Consider the following 24958-nt stretch of genomic DNA (forward strand, 5'->3'; position numbering starts at 1 on the left):
TGACAAGCTGGACAGGACAACATTCTCTCTTCTGCAAAACTCTCAAATGTACAAGAACCTGTCCTTTCAATCTATTCTCCCCAATGGTAAAATGAACGTCATCCTCACATGCTTTGTTTCCCCTAAAACCTGACAAGTGTAACACTTAAAGTGAAAATTCTTCTCTCTTTTATTTAAAAATATTGTGTAATTGAAATCTTATTGTATGGCATTCAGTTGCATGTGAAATCTCACAACTCCCACAACTGTACTGAGGTAATTTCCTTCTAATATTCGAATTCATTTTTATTCCTAAAGCAGCACAATGAATAATTCCTCTAGTTACTTCAGTGGGACTATTCATGTACGTTTGGGCATTTACATTCAGAATTACTCAGTAGTGTACTCAGACACTGACTGTACACAAGTTGAACTCCTCACATTGTGTGTCATGTAAAAGTTAATGTTCCCAGGACTTTCAGTTCTTACAGCTCACACTCTATTTATGGCCTAGCGGCAGACGACTCAGGACAGCCTTGCATGGATGTAAAGTGCAGCCTATGATATGGTAGTTCTAAATATTTTGCTTGGAAGGCTAAACTTAATTGAATGCCAGCATTTAATATGTGCTTTCTCCCGCCCACGCTGGTTGGCACAATGGTGCAACGCAACGGTCTGTGGCGGCAGGTAGAGGCACACAGTGTGACTGTTCTTGTGTTAGTCAGGATGCATAGCAGAGACAATGCAGCCATATTGCTCTTTCCAACAGAGGTCTTAAGATAGCTGTTCTCCCCCCTCCTCTCCTGGTCTTAAAAGGCAAAGAGAATGAGCCCTCCAGCTGCAAATGGGGCATATCTTCTCTATCTTTTGGCACTTACAGATTCCAGGATATAGCTATTTTCTCTATGGAGAAGAGACACACAATTTAGTGATCCCTGCATGATATATTTGTGTGGTGAGTGTACAACTGGAGCAAATGAAGTGAGGGAGGGAGGGATACATGAATGACAGTCATTTTCCCCCCTCATGGCCTCTTGACTGTTGTAGCTCAGAGTTATGTATATTTAAAACACAACTAAAAAAGGAGCACTTACCAGCTTTTAAGAACTCCTTGCATTCTACCATGTTATTTAAAAAAATGTTGGCTGCAGTCATGTATGGGATGCAGAATAAAAAATAAGTTGAAAAAGGCAGTGATGATTCAATAACAAAAAATACCAAAAAAATCCCATTCTTCCTCTGAAAATTGCTCAGTGAAGTGTGTATAATTTAATGTTAATGGGCCAGGGTCTTGCAATAGACCAAAGCTCTATTGCTTAAGTGTTGTGGAACATACAGTGTGTGGTCTACACTTTTGTTGCTTTGTGGTTCTATTCTAAGCCCAGTTCATCAGAGACTTTCAAATAAAGGTCAGGTTCTGCAACTGAATTGAAAGGCCACATTCTGTAGCCTCAAGCTTATTGTAGCTCCTCCATTTCATTGTTGTTGTTGTTTAATATTCATTGAGGTATAATAATTATTAGGGCTATAATAACAACCATGTGGCTAGAGGCACAACCACGTGGATGACTGCCTCCCTCACATGGTTACTGGTAGAATGCACTAAGCAGCTACAACATAGCTGCTGGTCACCTGATCTAGTCCTGTCCATGGTACTGGGAGAATAGCTTTGATGGGGTTAGATAAAGGGCTTTAGGAGGGAGAGAAATAGTGGAGACAGAACAGAACCTGGCGTGCTCAAAAGTCGGAGTGAGGCTATCACGCCTTCTAGGGAGTAGAATAGGAGACAAGCAAGATGCAGGGAGAGGCTTAGACAAAAGAGTATTTCACAGTAGATGGGCTGATACTTGGGCACAACAAGTGACAGTAGCATCATCTTTCTTTCATTTAGAGTTCATTTTTTTAAATGATGAGCTCAAGGATGAAAGCATATTTATATGAACACAGTGTCAGGCTTTAGAGAACATTTACAGAGTGTATGGAGGGAATCTTAATAAGTGGAAGCAGAGAGGTTCTTGCACAATGAACACAGCAGAGGATGGCCATGGAAACATGGGAGCATGTTGAAAAGATTCAGTTCAACTTAAACAATGTCGTGATTTCTGCTCATTATATACCTTCTCTGTGGAATTTTGACACACCCACACGCAAAACAAGCTAAGTGTCTCAAAATAGCTAGGATACAATCTGACATGGCCTTACTTTTGTTTCTAAATGTGGGCTACTCCATAGATAAAAAAGAAGAGGATGCTAATGTCATTGGATAATTCTTCAACAATAGCTTCCTTCATGTGCTACTCATGTGAAGTTGCATCATGTGATTAAAAGAGCTCTGGAACCATGCTTCTGGCTCCAGTGATACACATCGTTCCTTGTTCTGCCATCCATTCATTAGGTTCTTGGGATGGGATATTGTTTAGGGGGTTTCGTTGGGGGGTTGTTGCTGCTGTTTCTGATATTAATTTATTGTGTACTGAAGATCTGATTATGATTTAGGTGACAGCTGTTTAATTTGGCTGAGTAATATTTTATTTATTTTTCCCAAATGTTAAAAGCGTTGCATGTACTTTATAAGAGTACCAGCACCCATCTTTCTTTAAAAAGCACTGGTTTTAACTATTGAATGGTGCCATGCAAATAAAATTATTTATGCATCTGAAGAGGGGAAGCCTATGTACGTAGGCTTTCCCAGAACTTGGAACCTTTATCACATCACAGCTTCTTCAAACTTGTGACACCCCTTCATTTAAGTAAACACATGAGCAGAGCTATTGATCAATGTTTGCTTCAGTGTTTCCCCCATTCCCTTGGAAATGGCTGCATTAAATTAGCCCATAAGTAATGAACATTTTATTTACTAATATAAATTGTATTTGCCATATAAATCCAATAAATATATGTGGTTGCCCATCAGTAAAAATTCCTAGGTGGCTTACAGAAAACAGCATTATAATATGATATTGTTACATGCCAGCCCAATCTCAGAGCAGTGTGAGATTGCAGGGAGTCTATGTGCTCAACCGGGATTTGTGTTCCCTTTGGAAATGAGGCACAGGGGAGACTGTGGTGTCTTTATTATATATGGTTTATTTACACAAATATATAACCCGAGCCTACAATTGAGGCTCTTTCAGCATTGACATCCCTGTTTCTGCCATATCTGCTGCCTCGGATTCCAAAGAAGAAACAAGCATGCTGTCCTCCCCTGTTGCTGACACCTACAGGTTGGAACATTTCCCTCTAGCCCACACCATCCCCAACTGCAGTCCTAAAAAAATTCTCCTCTCTCCTAACTATCCCAGAGCTGGGGGAAGGGCCCCTCCCAAGAGCCATATGCCATAGAGTCCCCTCTCCTTGGCTTTTCTTCATAGGCCATCATTTCCTTTTGTTTTCCTCGATGGCTCTTCTCCCAGGCGATTTCCTGAACTTGCTATGCTGGCCTGTCTTATAGTTTAACACTCGCTAAATCGCATGTCTGGCCCCCAGGTTACAACTCCAAGCGTTGCTTAAATTCTAACTCCTACTGCACCCAGGAATTTAGTGGGGGCACCCCTGAACTCACAACATAATAATTAAACCAACATTAAAGAATAAAAGAAAAAAACCAGCCAAAATTTCCTGACAACAGAAAGTGACACCTGGTGTTGTGCAATAGGACTCCCTCTTCTTCTTCTCTCCCCATTATAAAAACCTCCAGCATTCTGTCTCCCCCCAAAAAAATTTTTTTGGGGGAAGCCCAAATTTAAAACAGGAAAGAGCGATCTCTTCTAGATGTTTAATTTCTGTTTACCTCCAGAATGTGGAAACATCTGGAACACTTGCCATTTTCAATGCAACTTTTTCCTCTCTTGGTTTTGGAATTCATTAATCACATTCTGCTATGCTATACCTCATCCCTTTGCACCTTGTGACACTTTGGAAAGTCCCTGCTAATATTATTTTGGCACTCTTTCGTAGGGGCTTCACATTTTAAATTCAATACAGATTCCATCTGCGCTAAATTAGCAGGCCAGCCGTTGACTCAAATGGTTCTCAGGTGGCCGCTCCTTCAAGCAATATTTTGATGCTGAAAATTGTTGTGGCGGTGTAATGTCAGCTAGTAAGTGTCAGACTGTGCACAGACTAGACATAGAAGTATCTATAGAATTAATATATAATGCCACTTAAGCATTGACTAACATATTACCTTCAGCAACTTTTCTCTCTCTCATAGCAACATGTGACAGCAATGTTATGAGTGAGAGCCAAAACCATGCTGCTGTGGTAATGTCATTGTAGAATTGCAAATCACAGCCACTGAGATCCTGGCTCTTACATCAAAATTGCATGTGTGTGACTCAACTGTTGGTGGGGGGGATGTGCTGTCATCTGGCTGCAAAATAAGAAGTGTGAATTAGTACTATGAACGTGAATAGGCAGGGGAAACTGACTGCATGTCCCTATGCATATTTACTTGGAAGAAAGACCATTGATCATGCATAGGATTGCAGTCTGAGATCTTAAAAGGCCTGGGTAGGATCAGTGCCCCCAGCCTGGATTTTGTGATTCATGTATATAGGGGTTAAGGTCTTTGAAAACTGACGTGTTGAGGAGTTGTTTTTATATAATAGTAGAATACTGATCATTAAATCCTCAAAAGTTAATTTAATGTAGCCTGTTTTGTTATGCTAATCATTAAACAAAGTGATTTCAAATTGTGAATTAGCATTATATGTTGGAACACTTTGCCTTTTTTAAAAGAAGTTATTTCAAACTGAATTCGAATCATAGGTTGGAACGCTGTTATAGGAGAGTGTTAGCATATTTGACACAACCCCTGTTGTAAAATAACTTAACGAGGTAGTTTTTGTAACAAACCTTTATTATATTACTTAATGTTTTCTCCAAAAGCAATGTTGAATGTTAACACAACATTATGACAGCAATTGTCTTCACAGTAAATTATGTTTGGCTATTTCTCCTGTGATCCACTTAGCTGCTTTTATTCTTACTTCAAATGCTTTACTATATTTTTAAGGGGAGAACACAATTTAAAATTAATACTAAATATTTGTTGATGTTAACTCAGATTTCAACAGTTTTTCGCTCCTTTTTATTTCAGTGAGATAGCTAAGCCTGTACTTAATCCTCCACTGTAATTGAATTGTTTGCTATTTCATGGCCATGTTTGTGCTTTGTCTTACTGAGTGACATTACAAGTCAACATTTTATTGTGTTAGGAACACACTTTAGATTGCATCATTTAATAAAATATTGAGTATATAGGCAACTCTCAACTTACTTAGGGGTTACGTTCTGGGGATAGTGCATAAAGCCAAAATCACATATACAGTAATCAGAACAGTGGGTGGAATTGCCAAAGGTTTTTTCCACTGCTGGATGCCCACCCTACCCTATTGCCTCTTTTATTTTATTTTTTGCCATGTGCGTAAGGTAAATGAGCACAAGTTAAATGCACAAAAGTTGCGAGTTACTTGTAGTTTCCCTTTCTCACCCCCAAACCACTCAAGTCTGCTATTTAGCAATAAAGTGCTGAGGTTTGCGGCTGGCAGCCAATCACCAAACTGATCCCTTTAGCACTGTCTAGCACAGCAAGGAGAATGGGAAATCTAAAGATATGCTTCCTCACTTTACTCCAGAAGCATTCCTCCTGTGAACCCCGTGACTAGCACAAGGCTCTTGATCCAGATTGGCTTAAGCCCTGAACAGGAATATTATTGTAGGGGCTTTCTTTTATTCCTTTTGGCTTATTGAAAATGTACAATGGTACCTCGGGTTACATACGCTTCAGCTAACATACGCTTCAGGTTACAGACTCCGCTAACCCAGAAATAGTCCTTCAGGTTAAGAACTTTGCTTCAGGATGAGAACAGAAATTGGGCTCTGGCAGCGCGGCAGCAGCAGGAGGTCCCATTAGCTAAAGTGGTGATTCAGGTTAAGAACAGTTTCAAGTTAAGTACGGACCTCTGGAATGAATTAAGTACTTAACCCGAGGTACCACTGTATATCATTTTTTCTTCCATGACGTTGATACTAAATTCATTTCCCCAGTTTTGCAGATTGAATTGTGTCAGTGGTATTCAAGATGATCTGTTGTTTTCTTGTTACCCCATAAAGTGTATGGTAGGTGTGGGGGAGAGGGGAAGGAAATCCAGATATTTTAATAAATTATTTTATGCCTGACACATTCTGGAATAATCCTTGTTCAGTTCGTCACAAGTAATGTGATGTAAAGGTATAATGCAGCCTCATACGACTTGAATAAAAAACAAAGAAAACAATATATCTGTATACGCAAACACATGCACAAAAGCTGTTAAAATTCACGAAGAGATATGCCAAGGACAAAACATTATTTGAATAAGCCAATTTTTATAACAGAAGAAGCATCTGAAGAAGGGACAACCCACAAAATAAATAAATTCTGTTCCACCTGTGCAGTACTATGCATGTCTCAGTCTTTCTTCCACTATTTGCTAAAGTCTCAGAGGTAGCAAAGATTAATATAATTAAACCCTGTGAACATGTATTAATAATTGCACACAGACACCCAAATTATTCATCTCTGAGTGAGCCTGCTTCTTCCAAAATGGACCCTAGTTCTTTCCTAGTGTCAGGCTCATTAATGGCACTCTATATAAATAAACAACAGTTTTGCATTTAAACATCGTGTTATTTTTTACAATGCTAATATTACTTTTATTGCAGTGAAAAATACTACAGTCTGTATAATTTTTTTATAAAGCTTTAGGACACTTTTTATTTTTTTATAGCTACTGCATGCCCAGTATTGAAAACAGAAGGACATCAATTTAGCTACCAAGAAAACCTTGATGTTTCAGGTGAGTTTTCCTTAAGCAAAAATAAATAAATAGATGAGTATGTCAGCAAAGAGTGCATTTAATTCTTAGAAATGTGTTTTCATTAAAGGAAAACATTTTATTTTTGAGAGTCCTAGCTAAGTCATTTACATTCATCTTTTATTTTTCCATTCATGCTTGTTATAATTAGCACGGAGTTAGCATTCATTTCTGACAAGCAGCACTTTTATTTTCATTCATTCAGATGGCAAAAGGAAACAGCGAGTGAATTCCTCAGAGGTTGCCAAGTCAAGTGCTAGGGGAATTTCACGCTAATATTCCTTCTACGGAGAAAATGAGATCTGGACATTTCTGTGACCAAAACCGTGGGATTTGAAATAGCCTGTCAGTTGTTAGTCTAGCAAAACAGACAAGCTTATGGCACAAATCGATAATTTTCTCCAGCCTTGTTAAATTGCATTAAATGAACAATAAATGATTCCACTCTATCATATTTTTCAGGTTTTGATTTAACCCAAAGCTTTTCTTTGAGGCAGACTTCATGTGGAGTTGGAAAGCCTTGTTTTAAGTTGGGGAATGCACCTCTTATCAGAGACTCTCAGTAAGTAATACATTATCATTGTATAACCATGTAGAATCCCTAAACATTTCTCTATATCCTACTTGGCTTGTATTTTTAAATTTCTTTATTTTCCACCCGTCTCTTCATTTGTGTACCTCTGCGTGAATTTCCACTTTCTCTTTTTCTGCAATGATGAACTGTGTGTTTCTGTGGATTTTACTTATTGTTTCAGCCCTGTAAGCTTCAAAAAGAAAGAAAGAAAGAAAGAAAGAAAGAAAGAAAGAAAGAAAGAAAGATATGTTATGGGGGGAACTTTAGGTAGTCTTCGTGTCTTATTCCCATAACAGAAATGACATCAACATTAAATGGTGATGGAAATAAAATGGATTTATATGCTAATTATCCAGAATATCCTAAAAGATTTGTAGAACGCTTCCATGTGAATGACCATTGAAATGGGGAGTTTTCAGTATTCTCTCTTCCTCAGTACTCTTCAGGTTGTTTTTGTTCTCTCTGCTGCCCATCCTTTGCCTGATTTCAGTTCAGCTCAGTTGTACTTTGTGAGAATGGACAGTTCAAAAGGCTAGGCACAAGCCGTTTGTTTTCCAAGCAATATTTCCTTGCACTGTTAAAGTTTTACAAACCTGCTTTATTCTCTCTTTTTGAACCCTGTTTTTGAGTTTGTGGATTCTGGTGGTGAGCATGTTCCCATAATGTGTGCTTGCACATCCTTTTTAATCACTGCCACAGCAATTTAATCAGGCTAGATTGTAACAAAAGAAGGCTAGGAATGTAGACATCTGCCACTAGAACATCTTTATCTCCATTGCCCAGGTCCTGTGTGTTCAGTAAATCTCTTTTGTTGCCTTCTTCACTTCCTGCACTGTGTCAGATTTTGTGGCTTTAGACACAGCAGCATAGTCAGATGCAACATGACTTGTATGATCACTTCTTCTTCTCTTAGTATATGTAAATAGACTCTGGGTATACGCTGTGAGTAGCAGAACATTGGTCTCCTCGCCACAGGAAGCGAAAGAGTATCTGATTAAGCTGACTTGTAAGTGTCAAGTAGCTTGGCAGATATCCCCTTACATTTCACTCATTCAGCTATAGCATGAGTGAGTTGTAAACTATGCTGTGCCACTTCTGATGAGGGATGCCATTTTATTTTTCAATGAGGCTTGCAGCTATCAATGTAGTTGTAAATACGGTGCTTTTCCAAGCTGAATATAGAAGGAAGTTGGTTTCTTTAGTATATCTGTCTGGAAACAGAGTTTGGGTGAGGTACTTTCTTCTCTCTATCTCTTTAGGGTTTCATTATTCCACCCCCTGGCAGTGTGGCCATCTTAACACAGTTTCTCTACTACATTGTGGAAAAAGAACAGAGACTTTGCCACCTTGAATAGTAGCATATACTGTATATAATAAGCTTTCATGGACTGAAGCCCGCTAAACCAGGGGTCAGGTCAGCAAACTTTTTCAGCAGAGGGCTGGTCCACTCAGACCTTGTGGGGGGCCAGACCATATTTTGAAAAGAGAAAAAAGAACGAATTCCTATGCCCCACAAATAACCTAGAGATGCATTTTAAATAAAAGGACACATTCTACTCATGTAAAAACACGCTGATTCCTGGACCGTCCGCGGGCCGGATTTAGAAGGCGATTGGGCTGGATCCGGCCCCCCAGGCCATGGTTTGCCTACCCATGCCCTAAACAAACATTTTTGCCTTAAATAATCTATCAGGATTGTAGTCCACTAGATTTTACTCAGAGTAGACTTATTGGTGCCAGTGGGATCTTACCTTCCATTGCATATAGCAGCCACAGGGCTCGTCATTTGGATTTGGACCAATGGCAGAAGAAATAGTTTATAGCCCATCTCCTTCCATACAATGGTACCAATTTGGTTCACTGGCTCCCTGCCCTGGGTATGTATGAAAGTGCCTCAGTTACAGAGGCTTGCCTGGTACCTTCGTTACATATTGTTGCCCGCCACGTCCAAGCAGTGCAAGGTTGTTAATTTGAGGGGGGATAGCCTATATACTTGACCCCCCTAAAAGGGGACAAAGCCTCAAATTGATGTTTAAAGGAAAATATTTTTTCATTATACAGTGTGGTACGTCCAGTGTTTCAGTGTCTTCTTGCCTTCTTCTGGGATGCTAAGAGGAAGGACACCGTTAAACATTTCAAGGCTATAATTTTAAATATGCCTACTAGGGACTTCTCAGCAATCATCCACAGGCTTGCACTGTAATAGTACTAGATATTTGTCAGAGATATTATTCCCCTGAATACCAGTGGCTGAGAATCACAGGTGGACAGAGGGCTGTTGTACTCACATCCAACTTGCATGCTTCCTGCAGGTGAAGTGGTCAGGCACTATGAAAACAGGATTCTGGACTAAATGGGCCATTGAGCTGATCCAGCAGGCTCATATTATGTTCTTGGAAAAGAAAAGAAAATACTAATTTTACAACTGCTGCTCAGATTTTGATTTCTCTGTGATTTCCCAACTGAAATAGTAACAAAAGGGTAGGAGCTGTATCAAAGACAAATAAATGGGAAATGGACCAATGAAAAGAGGAGACAGGAAATGGCACCCTCACTGAAATTTTAAGATCTAAAGGTGTCTCCTAGATTGTCAAAGCAGAACAAAAAAAATTTAGGCATTAAGTGTGTTTTCTATAGGCTGAATGATTGGTTACATTTTGTTGGTTGGATGATCTATATTGTTGTATTAATGTTGTTGTTGCTGAGAGGGCCGTATTCTTTTTGTTTCGTTATAATAGCAAAATGCTTGCCAAAAATAAATAATTCCAATTCTGACCCTACATTCTTCTTCTTTATTTGAATAGATGTAAAAGTCTCAGGGTTGTTGGTTTTTTGTCGGTAACTCTTCTCCATTCAGTAAGCCGATGTAGCAGAACAGGGAGAGACTATGGACATTTCCAACAAGGCTCATTTTCCGCAACAGAAAATTCCCTCTTTTATGAGGGACTGGCATTCTTATGGATTTTCCCCTCAATAAAATAGTGAATGAGAAGAGTTCATGTGCCCAAGAATGTTTGTGGTGTACAGTTCATTAGGATGCTGCTTTGCATATGTATTATGTGCAGGAGACAACTTTTTATGGATGCAGCTCTTACATGAGTTGAAATGAAAACTGGGTGCCCATTGTGGCCAGAATCTAGGAAGCTAATGTAGGCCTAATGATTTGCAAACAGACTCTTACTCCCCCCCCCCCCCCGAATGCCATATGAAGAAAAACATTTATGAACCTCTCTTGTGTTTCAAAATCTGTTTACCATGTGGAATGAAGGAACAGCTGCTTGAGAAGCACATAACTCCATGGTGTACACGGAACCAGCAGCATATTCTTGTTATTTACTACTTTAATATGTATGTTTTTGTATTTCCCTATTTGATGAAAAGTTCTGAAACAGAACAGTTTTCCTTAAAGCACTGCTTTAATGTCAGGTTGCCATGTAAGATTCTAATAGGCCTAAAATTGTTCTAGTTAGATATTCAAGTTATAATCAATCATATTCTGCTTAGACCATTTATCTGCATTCTGCTGTGTCCCATAAAAAATATTACACTGTTGTAGGACCTTAGGCTAAAATACGGCAGCTATGTAACCTGTTTTACACCAGGAAGGCCTCTATCTGAAGTGCTGTTCTGGAGAAAATCTAGTTTGTCTCACATATCTGAAAAAAGATCCCTCCCTCATGAGGATCAGCGGAATGCTTCTCTCCCTCCCCACATCATTGGGGAAGGGCATATATGCCAACATTTTCAGATGAAAATAGGGGCTTTCCATTCTACCTCAGCATCACTTCTGGGAAGTGCCTGCCCAGGATCACTTCCAGATGCCGCCTTCTCTTCAGGCCTGACCTGGCTCATTTTCTCCTTCTTGTTTTTATTCAGCATGGCCAGCTGAATGGGCAACTAGGGGCCCACCAGGCTGGAGAGGCACAGCCTCCTATGGCAAGGACAGTGGCGGCGGCAGTCCTGTTGCCTTGCTCCCCTTCCTTATCCTCCTCCTGCTTCCTGCAGTTGCTGCTGCTACTCCATCGGCTGGCCAGTGTGTCTTGTTGCAATAGCTAAAGTGAAATCAAACATGTGGTTTTGTATTTAGGCTCAGACTCAACCTCTGACTGTACAGTGGTACCTCGGGTTAGAGACGCTTCAGGTTACAGACTCCACTAACCCAGAAATAGTACCTCAGGTTAAGAACTTTGCTTCAGGATGAGAACAGAAATTGGACGGTGGCGGCGCAGCGACAGTGGGAGGCCCCCATTAGCTAAAGTGGTGTCTCATGTTAAGAACAGCTTCAGGTTAAGAACGGACCTCCAGAACGAATTAAGTTCTTAACCCAAGGTACCACTGTACTCAGTTTCTTGTCTTGAGGGACTCACTAACCTCCATCTAGTCCAGCACACTGGGTGGGATTCACCTAGGGCTGCCATTGACGTCCAGAAGGAATTTCTGAAAGGCGGCACTTTGTCCTGGTTCTTACGCAAGTCAATTGAAAAATCATGTTGTTTTTGAAATATGGAAGGTAAATGGCGTTTCCATGCACTGCTCTGGTTCACCAGAAGCGGCTTAGTTATGCTGGCCACATGACCCGGAAGCTGTACGCCAGCTCCCTTGGCCAATAAAGCGAGATGAGCGCCGCAACCCCAGAGTCGGCCACAACTGTACCTAATGGTCAGGGGTCCCTTTACCTTTAACCCTTGATTCACCTAACTAGCCCCATCATCTGAATCCCTGCAAAGGACTGTTTCTTGTGCAACAGGGCTTTCCTCTCCCCCCATGTGTGCCCCCACCTCCCACAATTGGCTCGGGGTTGGGAGAACGCCCAGAACAGAACACGGAGGGAGGAGAGGGGAAATCGTTCTGATTGGCAAGCTGCAACACTTGCGCAGATGGAACAACTGGAAGAGGGTGGTGTTGAATTCCACCCACTGTTAGTAGTAGTGGTCATGCCTTGGGAAGCTTAAAAGCAGCAGGGCATAGGGGCAACAGCATCCCCCCGCTACAGCAAGTTATATTTCTATTTTAACAATAGTAATGACTTAACAGCAATTTGCAAATATACATAGGAAATTTGTACCCTTTGTTTTGGTGTGGGTGGGACAATGCGTTTCCTCTTTTTTTCATCATGTGCCCGTTTCCATCCTGGCCTTCATGCCCTAAATGTTGATGTGAGCATGCACAGCTGTCATCAGGGCCAAAGTCCCCAGAGCAGCATTCCCAGAAGTCCTCCATGCTATCTCACACGTCTGCACATTTGAGTAGCAAGCCCCATAGAGAGGACATTTTATAGGTACAGTCTGCAGGGCTCTATCATGCTTCCACTGTGGTGTGACTGAGTATGAAATGGCCTTTAAAAGCCCTCACCATTTTGGAATAGATCCATTTTAGGGTTCACTGATAGGCTTTATGAAGCCTTTCTCACCTTAAGGGTACAGAATGAGACATGTCAGGCATTGCCAAATGAAGTAGCAAAATCCCATGTTATTGCTGCTGTTTTTTAACTGTTCAGAAGCAGCCTTGGATTTGTAAGAAAATGTGTATGGGATTTCAAATAAATATCTGCAACTTACCAGGGGTGTGAAAGTTGTCACTTTTTCTAGCAAAGGCAGTCAAGCACTTAGCTATTCCAACCATCCTGATCTTCATTAAGGCTTGGTCAATTAGTAAAGCTTCCTGTCTCTGTGGCACTTCTCTGTGGTTAGCTCTTTGCAAGTTTTATCATTCTGCCACAAAGTATTTTTCACGGTTGAAGGAGACAAATTTATGAACACCTCTTTAGAAGCAAGTTTCTTTAATTTTGTATAAACAAAAATGGTTTTGTGCTCTACTTTATCCACTCAGGATGTCTGGGCTCTAAAATGGCACAGGACATAAACGTAATAGGGTTGGCATTTTAACAGTTCTTATCCTCTGCTGAATGTTCGCCACGTTATAAAATCATTTTACAGTTTGGAGGGAGTCAAATGCCATTCAGCACGAATGAAAGTCTCTCCTCTTATCTGTAGAGAGAATGAAGGCTAGAAATGGAGAGCTGTATCTTGAATCAAGAGTGTTGACAGTGTGCAGATTCGTTTGTGTCATCTTTGTCTGCTATCATTCATCTGAGTTGATAATCACAGTTGCCCGTCTTTTGAATCCTGATTAATTTTATTCTGTTAACAATTTGAGTAAATAAGTAATTGGAATTAATGAAGGATTCAAACAGGGACATTTTGAAGTCTGTATAACTGGGTGAGAGATTTCTGCTTTTATACCTGCCAATCATAGACTCTCTGCTGCTTTCTGAATTTTTTATAGGCTTAGCACACTGAAGTCTTATTGCGTCTGTTAAGAATTTAGAGCACTCAGCACATGATCTGACACTTTTTGTTTGAACTACAGGAGTCTTGCAGACTTAATCTCACAGTGTCAAGGCAATGGAATTACCTTACAAATGAATACATGACAGTTCCATGGACTCCTACAGCCCCTGATTTACTGTGGAAGGGCTATATTTTCTTACATCTGTTTGTTGTAATTCTTGCCCCTATTTGCCTTTGTGGGAGTTACTAAGAAGGGGGATCTTTTCAAAAGGTTCCCTTTTTTTTAGTACGTAAGTGTGAACGTCAGCCTTCTCTCCAAAGTCTCCAAGTTAAATGTCCAAATTGTGAGTAGAGCACATCTTGACTTGAGTGCCCATGCATGTAAATGAAAATTATCTTATACATATCCTTCATATATGTGCCCAGTCCTTAAGGTCTTAATTAGAGGCTGTTCTCCAGTTTATTCTGTCTAATGACTAGAGGAAGGGCCTTCTCAGTGGTAGCACCACAGTTATTAAATGCTTTCCCCAGATGGGCATTCCTGGCACTTGTGTTAGGATCTCTTTGGCACCAGGTGAAGATTGCGCTGAGCTTTTTCACTACTATGAGGTTTAGTGCATTTTAGTTCTTAGAATTATCGTGCTTCCTCCTTTGCGGGATTTTGGTGTTATTTTTTATCATATATTGTTGATCATATGCTGCTTTATAATTTATTTATTTTTGCGTGCCCAGGTGTGGCCACCCCGCTGCCCTGACCCAGAGAAGAACCAGTCAAGACACATACTTATTTTGCCTCAAATAAGGCCACAACTTTATTGATTACAGGTGTAAGAGGTTTAGCAAAGGCATTAGGTATAACCTGCTACAACCAGCCTGCCTGCAGGATATATCTTTTTTCTTGGGGTTGACCCTGAGAGGAGGTCCTATGACTTACATCAAATATGTACGTTCCTGCAGGGATCGCTTTCTTGAGGAGTGCTACGGCCCTAGGCCCCACCTGGGCATGGACAGAAACACCTTCTCCGGGATTCCTTTAATGGGATGCCCTTTTCCCTTGGAGGGGCAGGCAGAAGTTTACCACCTCCCCTCCAGCCATGACTAAGGCTTACCCAATGCCTAAACTGCCAAACATTCTGACAATTGCTTTGAGGTAGGCAAAAACCCCACTCAGGGCCTATTGGTCTGAAAGAAAAATTCCTCCCTGGCTCTGAATACAGAGACCAACTTTGTCTATAGCAAACTCTAGTACATAACAGAAACACTGATGGGTGCAGAAAGTAAAATACATAAAGAGGGTGGGAGGGAGATATGGCAAAGAACTGCATGCAGAGGAAGAGGCAAGCCCAAGGAGTGGAACCAAGTGAATGATGAAGGCTCAGTCAGGCCCATCCCGCAACAAGCGCCCATCTTAAAGCCTGCCTGCAATTGGTTGATTCAGCAGGCAGTCTGAATTCCAGGCCAGTGGAGACACTGTTTTGGTTCCCCGCCAGCCGGGAATCCCCTGCATGCTGTCCCCCGTTGGGAAGCACCGAGTCAGGCAGCGCTGGCCTGCAACGCTGCCACACCTTGGAGTAGCTAAGTGGGTATGCTGATCTTTGTGCTGGTAGACATTTTTAATTTTGATTGTGTTTTCATTTTGGTAGTATTTGTATTTTAATGATTTGTACTTGTGTTTTAATGATTTCATTAAGAATTTGTGAACCACTCAAAGAACCAGGTTAATTAAGTGATATTAAAAAGAACATTGCCAAAATTAGTACAGTTGTACCTCCGCTTACATATCCCTCTGGTTACGTAAACTTCGGGATATGTAAGTGGCAAACCCAGAGGTATATTTCCAGGTTTTTGCCGTGCACGCATGCATGCACAGCAGCGGTCCCTCCGGTTGTGGAAACCTCGGGATCCGACCGGAGTTCCGGAATGGATCCCGTCCGCAACTGGAGGTACCACTGTACATCAAACAATAAATATATTTAGGAAAGTGATTGTGGTCAAGTTTGCTCTCTTCAGAAGCCAGTGCAGGACAGATTACTGCAGAGCATATAACTACAGCAAATGATAGGCGGTGAAGTACATTCAGCAATGCAATAATTAAACATTTCAGTGTAACAATGGTGGCCCTTTTAAGGGTGCTACAAAGTACAAAGAATATTCCTTTATTTTCCTCTACAAAATATTGGCAGTTGTGCCATTTAAATCTTCTGTTTCCTATGAACTGTTGAAAAGTCAGTAGTGGTAGAATCACAGAATCATAGAGTTGGAAAGGGACCATGAGGGTCATTCAAGTCTTGAAACTGATGAGACTAATAAAGTTAAGAGGTTATAAGAACAGATAAGAAGTACATATCTAACCCTGTTATTTACTTTAGCCCCCAGCCCACACGATGCCACACAATTGGTTCCAGAGTGGTAGCTTGAAGAAAGCAGAATGGCCTCTGTGAGGAGAAAAGAGACGAGCATATTAGATTAAAATGGGGGCTTGAATTGAGGAGGCAGATACTAGAGGCGCCTTCAGATATCACCTGCAACAGCCCACTTTACTTTCCAGGTCAAGCTCTAATAGAAAACATGATTCCGAATGTTTGACACAGAACTTAGCTGTGAACGGTGCTAATTGACTGGTACCTGTGATATTTATCTATTTATTTCATGCCTTTCTGCTAAGGCATCCAATGAGATATAAAGTTTTAAAATATCAAACGAATAAATGTTATAAGATGAAAAGTTGGTCCCAGCAGAAGGCAGTGGTAAAAGGAGGGCAAAGCCCTTCTTTTGCTTTCCTTCTTTTGCTCTCTTCTGCCAAGAGGCCCAAACTTGCAAAACAGTTTTGCATTTTTTTAATATAAAAAACCCCTTTAAAAATGGATGTCTGTATGTCGTGTGCAGTTTTATTATTTCTTTTCTTAAGAAGTGAGCAGCCCTCTTAAAGAACAGGGAAGGGGCATAATCCAAGGCTGTTCTAAGTGTTGGCGTTTCCGTCACTCAAATTGCAAGGCTGAGGGAGAAGGGGCTGTTGCACCAAAAACAAACAAAATCATGTTCGCCTGCATCCTTTGACTATTTGGGCCAACTGCTGCAGCCCTTATGTTCCCGAGCATCCTCTGAACAAAGTATAAATCTATTAAGCAGTTGCGGGGGGGGGGGGGGTGACACATTCTGTCCAATATTATACTTTCTGTGGTACTGAATTGTGGAAACCCAGCTGCCAGTTGAGATAAATAATTCAAAGTAGCCAAAAGTTCAACAGAGAAAACATGAGCCCTTAGAAGACCTTTTCAAAATTATTTTAAAGATGTGACTAACTTGCGGGACGAGTGCAGCTGCTGCGTTCCACACTGATTTCAGCTTTCCACCTCAGGCAGCAGATCTCCCATAAAGCGGTGCCAACAAGGGCCAGAGCCAGTTTTCAGATGACCCTCGGCATGGTCTAGCCGATAACCCCTGCTGCCAGTGCCCCCGCCCCACCCATTGGATCCCATCTTCTGCTTTGCAGTGGTAGCTTGGGCATCCTCCCCCCCCCCAGCCACCACCCCATTCCTATTGCTCTCCTCACTACTGTCCCCCCTACACTGTGCTGGTGTTATTCATGGTGTGGAATTCCTCTTTACAGCTGCATTCTCTCATGGACAACATTCCTGGGGGCCACATACGATGGTGGGCAGGGCCAGAGGTGAAATGGGTGGATCAACAGGTGTACCTGTTCCCTTTGTACAGCGGGCTACATTCTAGCCATGCAAAAGTCGGAGATTTCTGCATGCGGCATTCTTCCCCATTCCTCATCCTCTCTCCTGGCATAAAGAAGCAGCACAGTTTAACTGTACTTACAAATTGGCTGAAAGCGCTTGAGGAATGCCATTCAGCATGGCTGGAGGGGAAACATTTGGTCCTCTGGCCTGAAGCTCCGAACCCCTGTTCTAGGTGCTGCCACGGGAGGAGGTAACATGCAACAGGCACTAGAGCACAGGAAACTATCTAGGACACTCTCCCGCACACCGGTTGGTTATGTAAGGCACTGCTACTCTTCTGCCGTCCCTAAAACAGCTCATGCGTCTGTTGAGTGAGCCTGAATTCTCCTGCGTTTGTATACAACAATGTATTTGCATTCAACTTTCAAATGCGATATAAGACTATTTGTACGTCTGGCAGCGTTGGCCTCAGTTTGCACTTGGGATGGGATCCAGAGAATCATGCATAAGGTGTGCACGTTCCCTACTTTACAGAGGATAGTCCTCTAACTGAAGGGCTGGGCTGGCCAAGTCTGGTTTGTGTTGGAAGTGCAAACAGTAGGGATCATTCTGTTTGCAACTTAAGGGTCAGTTGTGATACTGTTGTTAACAGTTAAAATCAACTAGCCTGGAGTGGGATGGGTGGAGTTGTTAGTTAGCAGTCAGGCGGAGTGATATGGTGTTTGCTGAGACAGCACGTGCCCTGATTGGCTGTGTAGTTCTGATGGACTCTTTCCTCTCTCTGTTGAGTGTCTCCCTGCTATGTACAAGGCCTGAAGGAGGGAAGACAAAACCTCTATTCCCTTCTCTTCAAATTATACACTGTTTTTGTTCAGTTTTGCACACTGAAGTGTTATCAGGATTCTTTTCTCTCAGGACTCTACCTGCATTGTTTAAGTGACTTTGCTAACGATTTTAAGGTTATTTATTTATATAAAATTTATACCTTGCTTGATTATTTAAAAAGCAACTCAAAAGCAATTTACAGTGGTTTATTTTTATTTTATTTTTAAAAAACCCCTATAACCATTGAAAGCAGGAGCCTTGGCACAGCCTATCAAAGGCTTGAACTCAAAGAGCACACTGAGCAGGCAAACTGGTTATATGTTCACAGTTTTCCCCATTATGATGAGCTGTACAGTGGTACCTCGGGTTACATACGCTTCAGGTTACATACGCTTCAGGTTACAGACTCCGCTAACCCAGAAATAGTGCTTCAAGTAAGAACTTTGCTTCGGGATGAGAACAGAAATTGTGCTCCGGCGGCGTGGCATCAGCAGGGAGGCCCAATTAGCTAAAGCGGTGCTTCAGGTTAACAGTTTCAGGTTAAGTACGGACCTCCAGAACAAATTAGGTACTTAAACCGAGGTACCACTGTATTGCATTTTTAATAAAATCATACCAATTATTTTTAAATGGGTATATACACATATAAATTAGCATACAGACTTTTGTGCAATTCTGTGTATTCATTTATTTATTTTTTCAGGGGGTGGTGCATCCATCCTAACCATGCAGATAGTTGTGCATGAGGGGTGTGTGTGTGTGTGTGTGTGTGTGTGTGTGTGTAATCAGAAGCTTGCTGCCCAACTTGATGAGGCACTTTGGGAGTTTCAAAATCTATTTGTGTATGCAGTGTGGGGAGCTCTTGTTAGAAAATAGTTTGCAATTGCATGCTGCATTCATTTCATATGCTTATGTGTGCCTAAAGAGTCTCCCTGGAGTCTGGTATTTGAGAATAGAGAGGCCATTCTTTTATGTTCACTGGCCAGCATGATTGTATCACTCATAAAAGGATGTGTACAGATAGATGGAGATGCATTAGTAAGCAACAGCACACATTTTAGCTTAACTGGTATTGTACCAAGTTTGACTGAAACCAAACAAAAAAAAAAATAAAACCTTGTGATTCAAGAAACCGATTTCAGGGAAGGAAGGTCATGGCTCATAACGGTGTTACTGTTACATTCTTTGACGAAATAATTAGTAAAGTGAAATTAAATACACTGGCTCAGTTAAGGCTCTATTAATAGTCCATATATATATCTCATTTTTGGCCAGGTTTATCACAAAATCCTTCCATCTGGCTTGTATTGAACAATGACATAGAGATAACTGTATTGGATCAAAGCCATGGTTGACTCACTGGATAGTGGCCAGGGAATACTACATTTCCTCCGCTAGTTCATAATAGCAGAGACACAATCACAGGAGATACTCTGAGCATCTTACCTATTAGCTGCTGTTGTTCCCATCTTCCAGGAATTCTCATACATCATTCAAAGCTTTGTATAACAAAGTAATGCGGATCGTTATATCTGGATAATGTTTGTGTTGGCTGTTTATCATGCAATCTCTTACTTGTACTATCATGATATGCTTGTGCTGCTTGCACCACATGGTGCGTGTTGTCACAATTACCCCCAGAATTCTTCTTCTAAGACCTTCATGTAATCCTTCTTTAAATAGGAGCAAAGGATAGTATTGCATTATTCACAGTTGTTTAACATGACATGCATGAGCAGGGACAAGATGCAGCAAGATTTGGGGTCCTGCCCTCCTCCCTCTTCTCTGCTCGTCCTGTGTTGACAAGAGGATTTCAGAAGCTTCTGCTTTTAGTCATTCACAGTTTGCTGTGTCACCTGGACCCAGAGTTGTGAGTAATATTAATTGTGGTTGGTTTCAGCAAGCCAATTTCAGAAACCTCAGTTTGAAGTTGGCTTGTTTGAAACTGACCATAGTTGATGTCAATCACAGTTCTAGATCTAGATAACATGACAAACTGTGGTTAACTAAAAGAAGAAGCGAACAGCCACCTCTTGGCTGCAATGGAGGAGAAGAGGGGAGCAGGGGGTATGTGAACCCATGTCTTGTTCCTGCACATAAATATCTGGTAAAACATGTTTTAGAGTGACTTGTGAACTTGGCTACTGAGGCCAAGTGTCATCCCAATTGCCGAGTCAGCCCGCTTGTTTGTTTCCGTCCTCCTTACTGGGGAAGATGGGCCTGCCTGTTTGTTAGAATCTGCTTCTATTGCTCTTCCTGTTAGCCTACCTTTTTGGTTGTTTTGTTCCCCTTTCCTCTCAGGTCAGGAAAGCAACAACTCCTGTGTTTTGCTTTTTTTCCTGCTCTTGGCCTGATTGCCTCCCTTCCAGAACCCAACGCCCCCCCCACACACACACACAGCGTGACTGGGCATGCCAAATTGTGGTTGGGCATGCTTTCCACCAGGCCATGGCAACCATTTTGTGACAAGGTCTCCCCGCATTCATCCACCCACCCCAGCAATTTTGTAGCAGTTCCTTTATTTCAAAAAAAAATTATTTAAAAAAAAATCCAAATATACCCATGGGCCCAGAAAGGTTGATGGCCTCCCTGTTATAACGATGTTTGCAGGTGCATTCATGCATTCGGAGGGGAAATAAAAATGAATGAATGAATTTAATAAGTTAAATAAATAAATAAATAAATAAATAAATAAATAAATAATATTAACTCTAGCACCTGCTGTTTCTGATGTAAACTCACTTCCATTCTACCTGCCCATTACTGACCATCTATGAACTTTTTCCAGCTGCTTCCCTAGTTTGTTGTACATCTTTTAAGAAAGTAGGGCATGTATATGGGAAGCACTGCATGAGAATGGGATCAATAGTCGTTGAGTAAGTGAGAAGTGCACCTTGAACTTGATTCCCCTGAGGTGAATTTGTTAATTTATTTCCCATGACATGAAATAAGCTTTTGATGAATTGGGATGTAAAACTCACGGGATGGACTTTCTTCTGTTCAGGAAACCCAGGCCTGAGCGAAAACTTATTCTAACAGATTTACAGATACGTTCACCGCGGCCAATGTGCAGCCAGTGTTAATTTTTTGGAGCAGCATTCACACCATGTTAGCCGCAATCCGTATTGATCTTGTCGTTTCTTGACAAATACTGCTGTTTGACGTGGTCCCCACCCTCATGTCCCACCCCCGTCTCTTCAATCTGACTAGAAAGAATAGTGTGGGTATTTGAGACAGCTGGGGGGGGTGTGGGTGGGTGTGTGCGCGCGTGCGCAGATGACAGCTTCATGTATAGGAGTTCCAGAGAGGGTGGATTGCAGGAGTGGGGGAACCAAAATGTCATGCAAGTTGGGTGAAGACATCCCTGCTCCTGCTCTGATGTGAGTTAAAATGCAGGGGTGAGGGGGATGTGTCTGCTGCGTTTTTAGGCAGCCCTCTATAGGGAAGTTTTTTTAAGTTTTCATGTTTTACTACATTTTTATATTTGCTTGAAGCTACCCAGTGTCACTGGAGCCACTCAGACAGATGGGTGAGGTATAAATAAAACAACAACAACAATAATTTTTATTATTATTTAGGATTGCCATATTTCAAACAGTGGAAATTCGGACAGGAAAGTTGTTGAGCTGCTTTTTTCTTTTTTTCCAAAATCGCCCCCCAAAAATGACGTTTTTGAGCTATTTTTAGGAGAAATGTTGGAGGGTATGCAATGTATAGAATCATAGAGTTGCAAGGGACCAAGGATCACCTAGTTTAACTCCCTGCAATGCAGTGAACCCACAACCCTCAGATTAAGTCTCATGCTTTACCAACTGAGCTAGCCCTTTTTGTGTGTGTGTGTGTGTGTTTGTGTGTGTGTGTGTGTGTGTGTGTGTGTGTGTGACATAGCTATTGGAAGGAAGATAACTCTTCTTCGCCCTGAAGTTGCAGTAGTATATTCTTGCCACGGGCTTTAAGTAACAGAAGTGTTCTCTCTCTCTCTCTCTGGCCAGTACTTGTCACAAGATTAGATCTGGGTGAGAAGGCTTTCAAAGCAGTTTTCTAGGTCATATAGGAAGCATCTAATCCATTCCAACCACCCTCTGAAGGATAATGGCACGCATGCTATCTGATTTCCCTAATTGTATTTCACTGGAAGAAAGGGTGGGGGAAGTTCCAGGTTTCTGAATCATGTGAAGTATTTTAAAAACTTCTTTAAATCTGGAGTCATGCCTGCAAGCTAAAAACCCATTAGCACACTGCAGAAGAGTTTTTTAAACGGCCCTGAGCCCCAGAGGCTACAGAGCTGAAGCTTATCACGTTAGTGAGGCTTAAAATGTGGAGCTGGGCTAGGTTACAGATTCTGAAGGCTAAACCAGTGAAGCTCATAACTCCTATTATTTTTGGTATAGAGCTCTGTTCATGCAGGATCGAGAGCTGTGAATCATCTGAAAACAACATTTGGAGCCTCACTCAGTATACAAACACTGAGCATAGTACAGCCTCGAGTTTGTAACTACTTTTTCTCCGTTGAGATATGAAATCTTATTTTCTTTTTTTTAAATGAAATCATTTTAGACTTTCCTGCATGCACATTCCTTCAAATATGGTTCCCCTGCCTTTTAAAAGCGAATGAAGTTTTTTAGGTAATTTTTTTTCCAACAGGAAAGAAAGATTAGTGTTTTCCCTTTAGATGCAATATGATATTGCATCTAAATGATATGAGTATATAGCTCATCTGCTTATAAGCTAAAACCTATTTAGATTGCAACCAAATTACCATTCAATCTACATAAATATTTCTCTTTTCTATTCAGATTTCCATTACAATTACACTCCAATTGCACTTGTTGTCCAATGTGATGATTCTGATACCCCTGTCTTGGAATAAGACAGCCACCTTTGCAAGCTGAGTGGTTGATGTCTCTTGTAGAACATGCTAAAATCAGTTTGTTCTGAGGAAACAAAATACTCATTTTTCTAAACTTTATTTGAACACAGATGGGATATATGAAAAGCAAGACCTGATGAGGAGCATTGCAAATCAGTGGGGAATTGCCCAAATTGTAATAGAAATTTACTAGACTAATATAATATTTTATGTTAAACATTATTTTTTAAAAAAGTTATTTAGGTGGTGGTGATGATGGTGATAACAACAAAATTAAAAATAAATTCCAAATGGCCATCAGTAAGTTCTCAAGACAGCAAATCAAGGAAACACATGATGAATCTATGAGGGCAGAAATGGTTTGTAGCAAGTACCTTTGCTGAATTAGTTGGTTGAATGTTTGTCTGACTGTTGTTGGACCTGCAGCTGTCCAAGTCTCTCTCTCTGCCACCCACCCCCACCCCCGTCACTATATTTTTGCCAGGGCTTTTAGGAAACAAAATATTGTGTGGAAATCTGTAATGAGCAGAACAAAATCACCTTTCATATCACCTAGGTATAAAAGTGTACGTTTTCTTGTACCGTTGCTGAGACCAAGGTGACAATTCTGAGCATACCAGATCCAGCTGCATCAGCACTGATATGATGTGATATCATCAGCACAGTGTGCAAATTAGGCCACCATATTAGCAAACATATTATGGTTGGGTCTACCGCAGGCATGTTCAACAGGCAGATTGCTATCTACCGGTAGATCGCTGGGCGTCTGTGGTAGATCGCAGTAGATCGCATGACGTTTGGTGATTCACCCCCTAAAAAAAGCTTTGGCTCCCCTAAAGAAAGCTCAACAACTTTGCCTGTCAAAAAAAATGGGTAGATCACAGCCAGTATTTTTATAATGTGAGTAGATCACAGTCACTTGGGAGTTGGACGTGCCTGGTCTACAGTATCAACATTGGCTTTCAGTTGAGTAGTGCTACTCAATGAGTTATATGCTGCCCATGTGGGTAAGTTTCTAATGGCTCTGTGTATTTTTCTGAATTTCCTCAGCAGGAGTCATATTGCATTCAATTGGAGCATTGGTGGTTTCATACATTTCTGGATTCAAAACACCTTCAGAGTCAATTTGTCACCTCTGAGCCACCCATACTGTTCGCTACTGTAGTATTCCCGTAACATGTGATGTCCTGAAATTGATTGTGACATCCAAATATCCAGGTTAGGTCATTCAGCTTTTGAGTCTGTGATACTTCTTGGTTTCGTCCTTGTTTTGAAGTTAGGGTGTTGCACAGAAGGAAAATTAGGAGCAGGGTGGATTTGCTGGAGGTGGCTTTCCGAGAATTGTGTTCACTGCACAAATTCAAATTGAAGGTTGATACCAGGCTATGCAGCTTATCTGGAAGTAAACCCCAAGGACTGCTAGAGCACGAAGTTCTCCCTGGGGCTGTCTTGTACGTCACCTTGAGGTTCATTGCATGAGGCAACTGAAAAATACAGTAAATACATTATAAATGGTGCTGCTGCAACTGCCAAACCCATACATTTCCCTGAAGAGTCTGCCCACACATTGCTGCAGTAGAAACAATTTTAACATTCAATACACATGGGACTACCAAATATAGACACAACAGTCCCCACAGCAAATACAACTGATGCTTTAAACCTGCTGCATTTTATTCTTGTATTGAATATCTGGTTTTTCAGATGTTTAGTTTAATTTTATCCAACCTAGGTTCACTGGAATCAGTGGAACATCTCTCAGTCTTTATTAAGTTTTAATGTTGATTTAAGTAGGGCCTGATTGCAACTAATTAGTTCTGGATATAACCCAGATCCTCTATATGTTGAGGATTGCATCGAGAAAGTTGTTCTGG

General features: G+C 41.2%; 1 protein-coding gene across 4 annotated transcripts in view; it reads left to right on the forward strand.

The window, feature by feature from the left end:
- COL19A1 (collagen type XIX alpha 1 chain) overlaps nt 1-24958 on the forward strand; it is a 188577-nt gene that overhangs the window by 15389 nt on the left and 148230 nt on the right. For all 4 annotated transcript variants that reach the window (XM_053381239.1, XM_053381238.1, XM_053381236.1 and 1 more), the window contains exons 3-4: nt 6753-6821; nt 7302-7401. In XM_053381239.1, coding sequence (XP_053237214.1) covers nt 6753-6821; nt 7302-7401 — 169 coding nt within the window. The remainder of the gene's footprint in view (nt 1-6752; nt 6822-7301; nt 7402-24958) is intronic.

This window comes from Podarcis raffonei, chromosome 3 (assembly GCF_027172205.1).
Source record: "Podarcis raffonei isolate rPodRaf1 chromosome 3, rPodRaf1.pri, whole genome shotgun sequence".
Classification (NCBI taxonomy): Eukaryota; Metazoa; Chordata; class Lepidosauria; order Squamata; family Lacertidae; genus Podarcis; species Podarcis raffonei.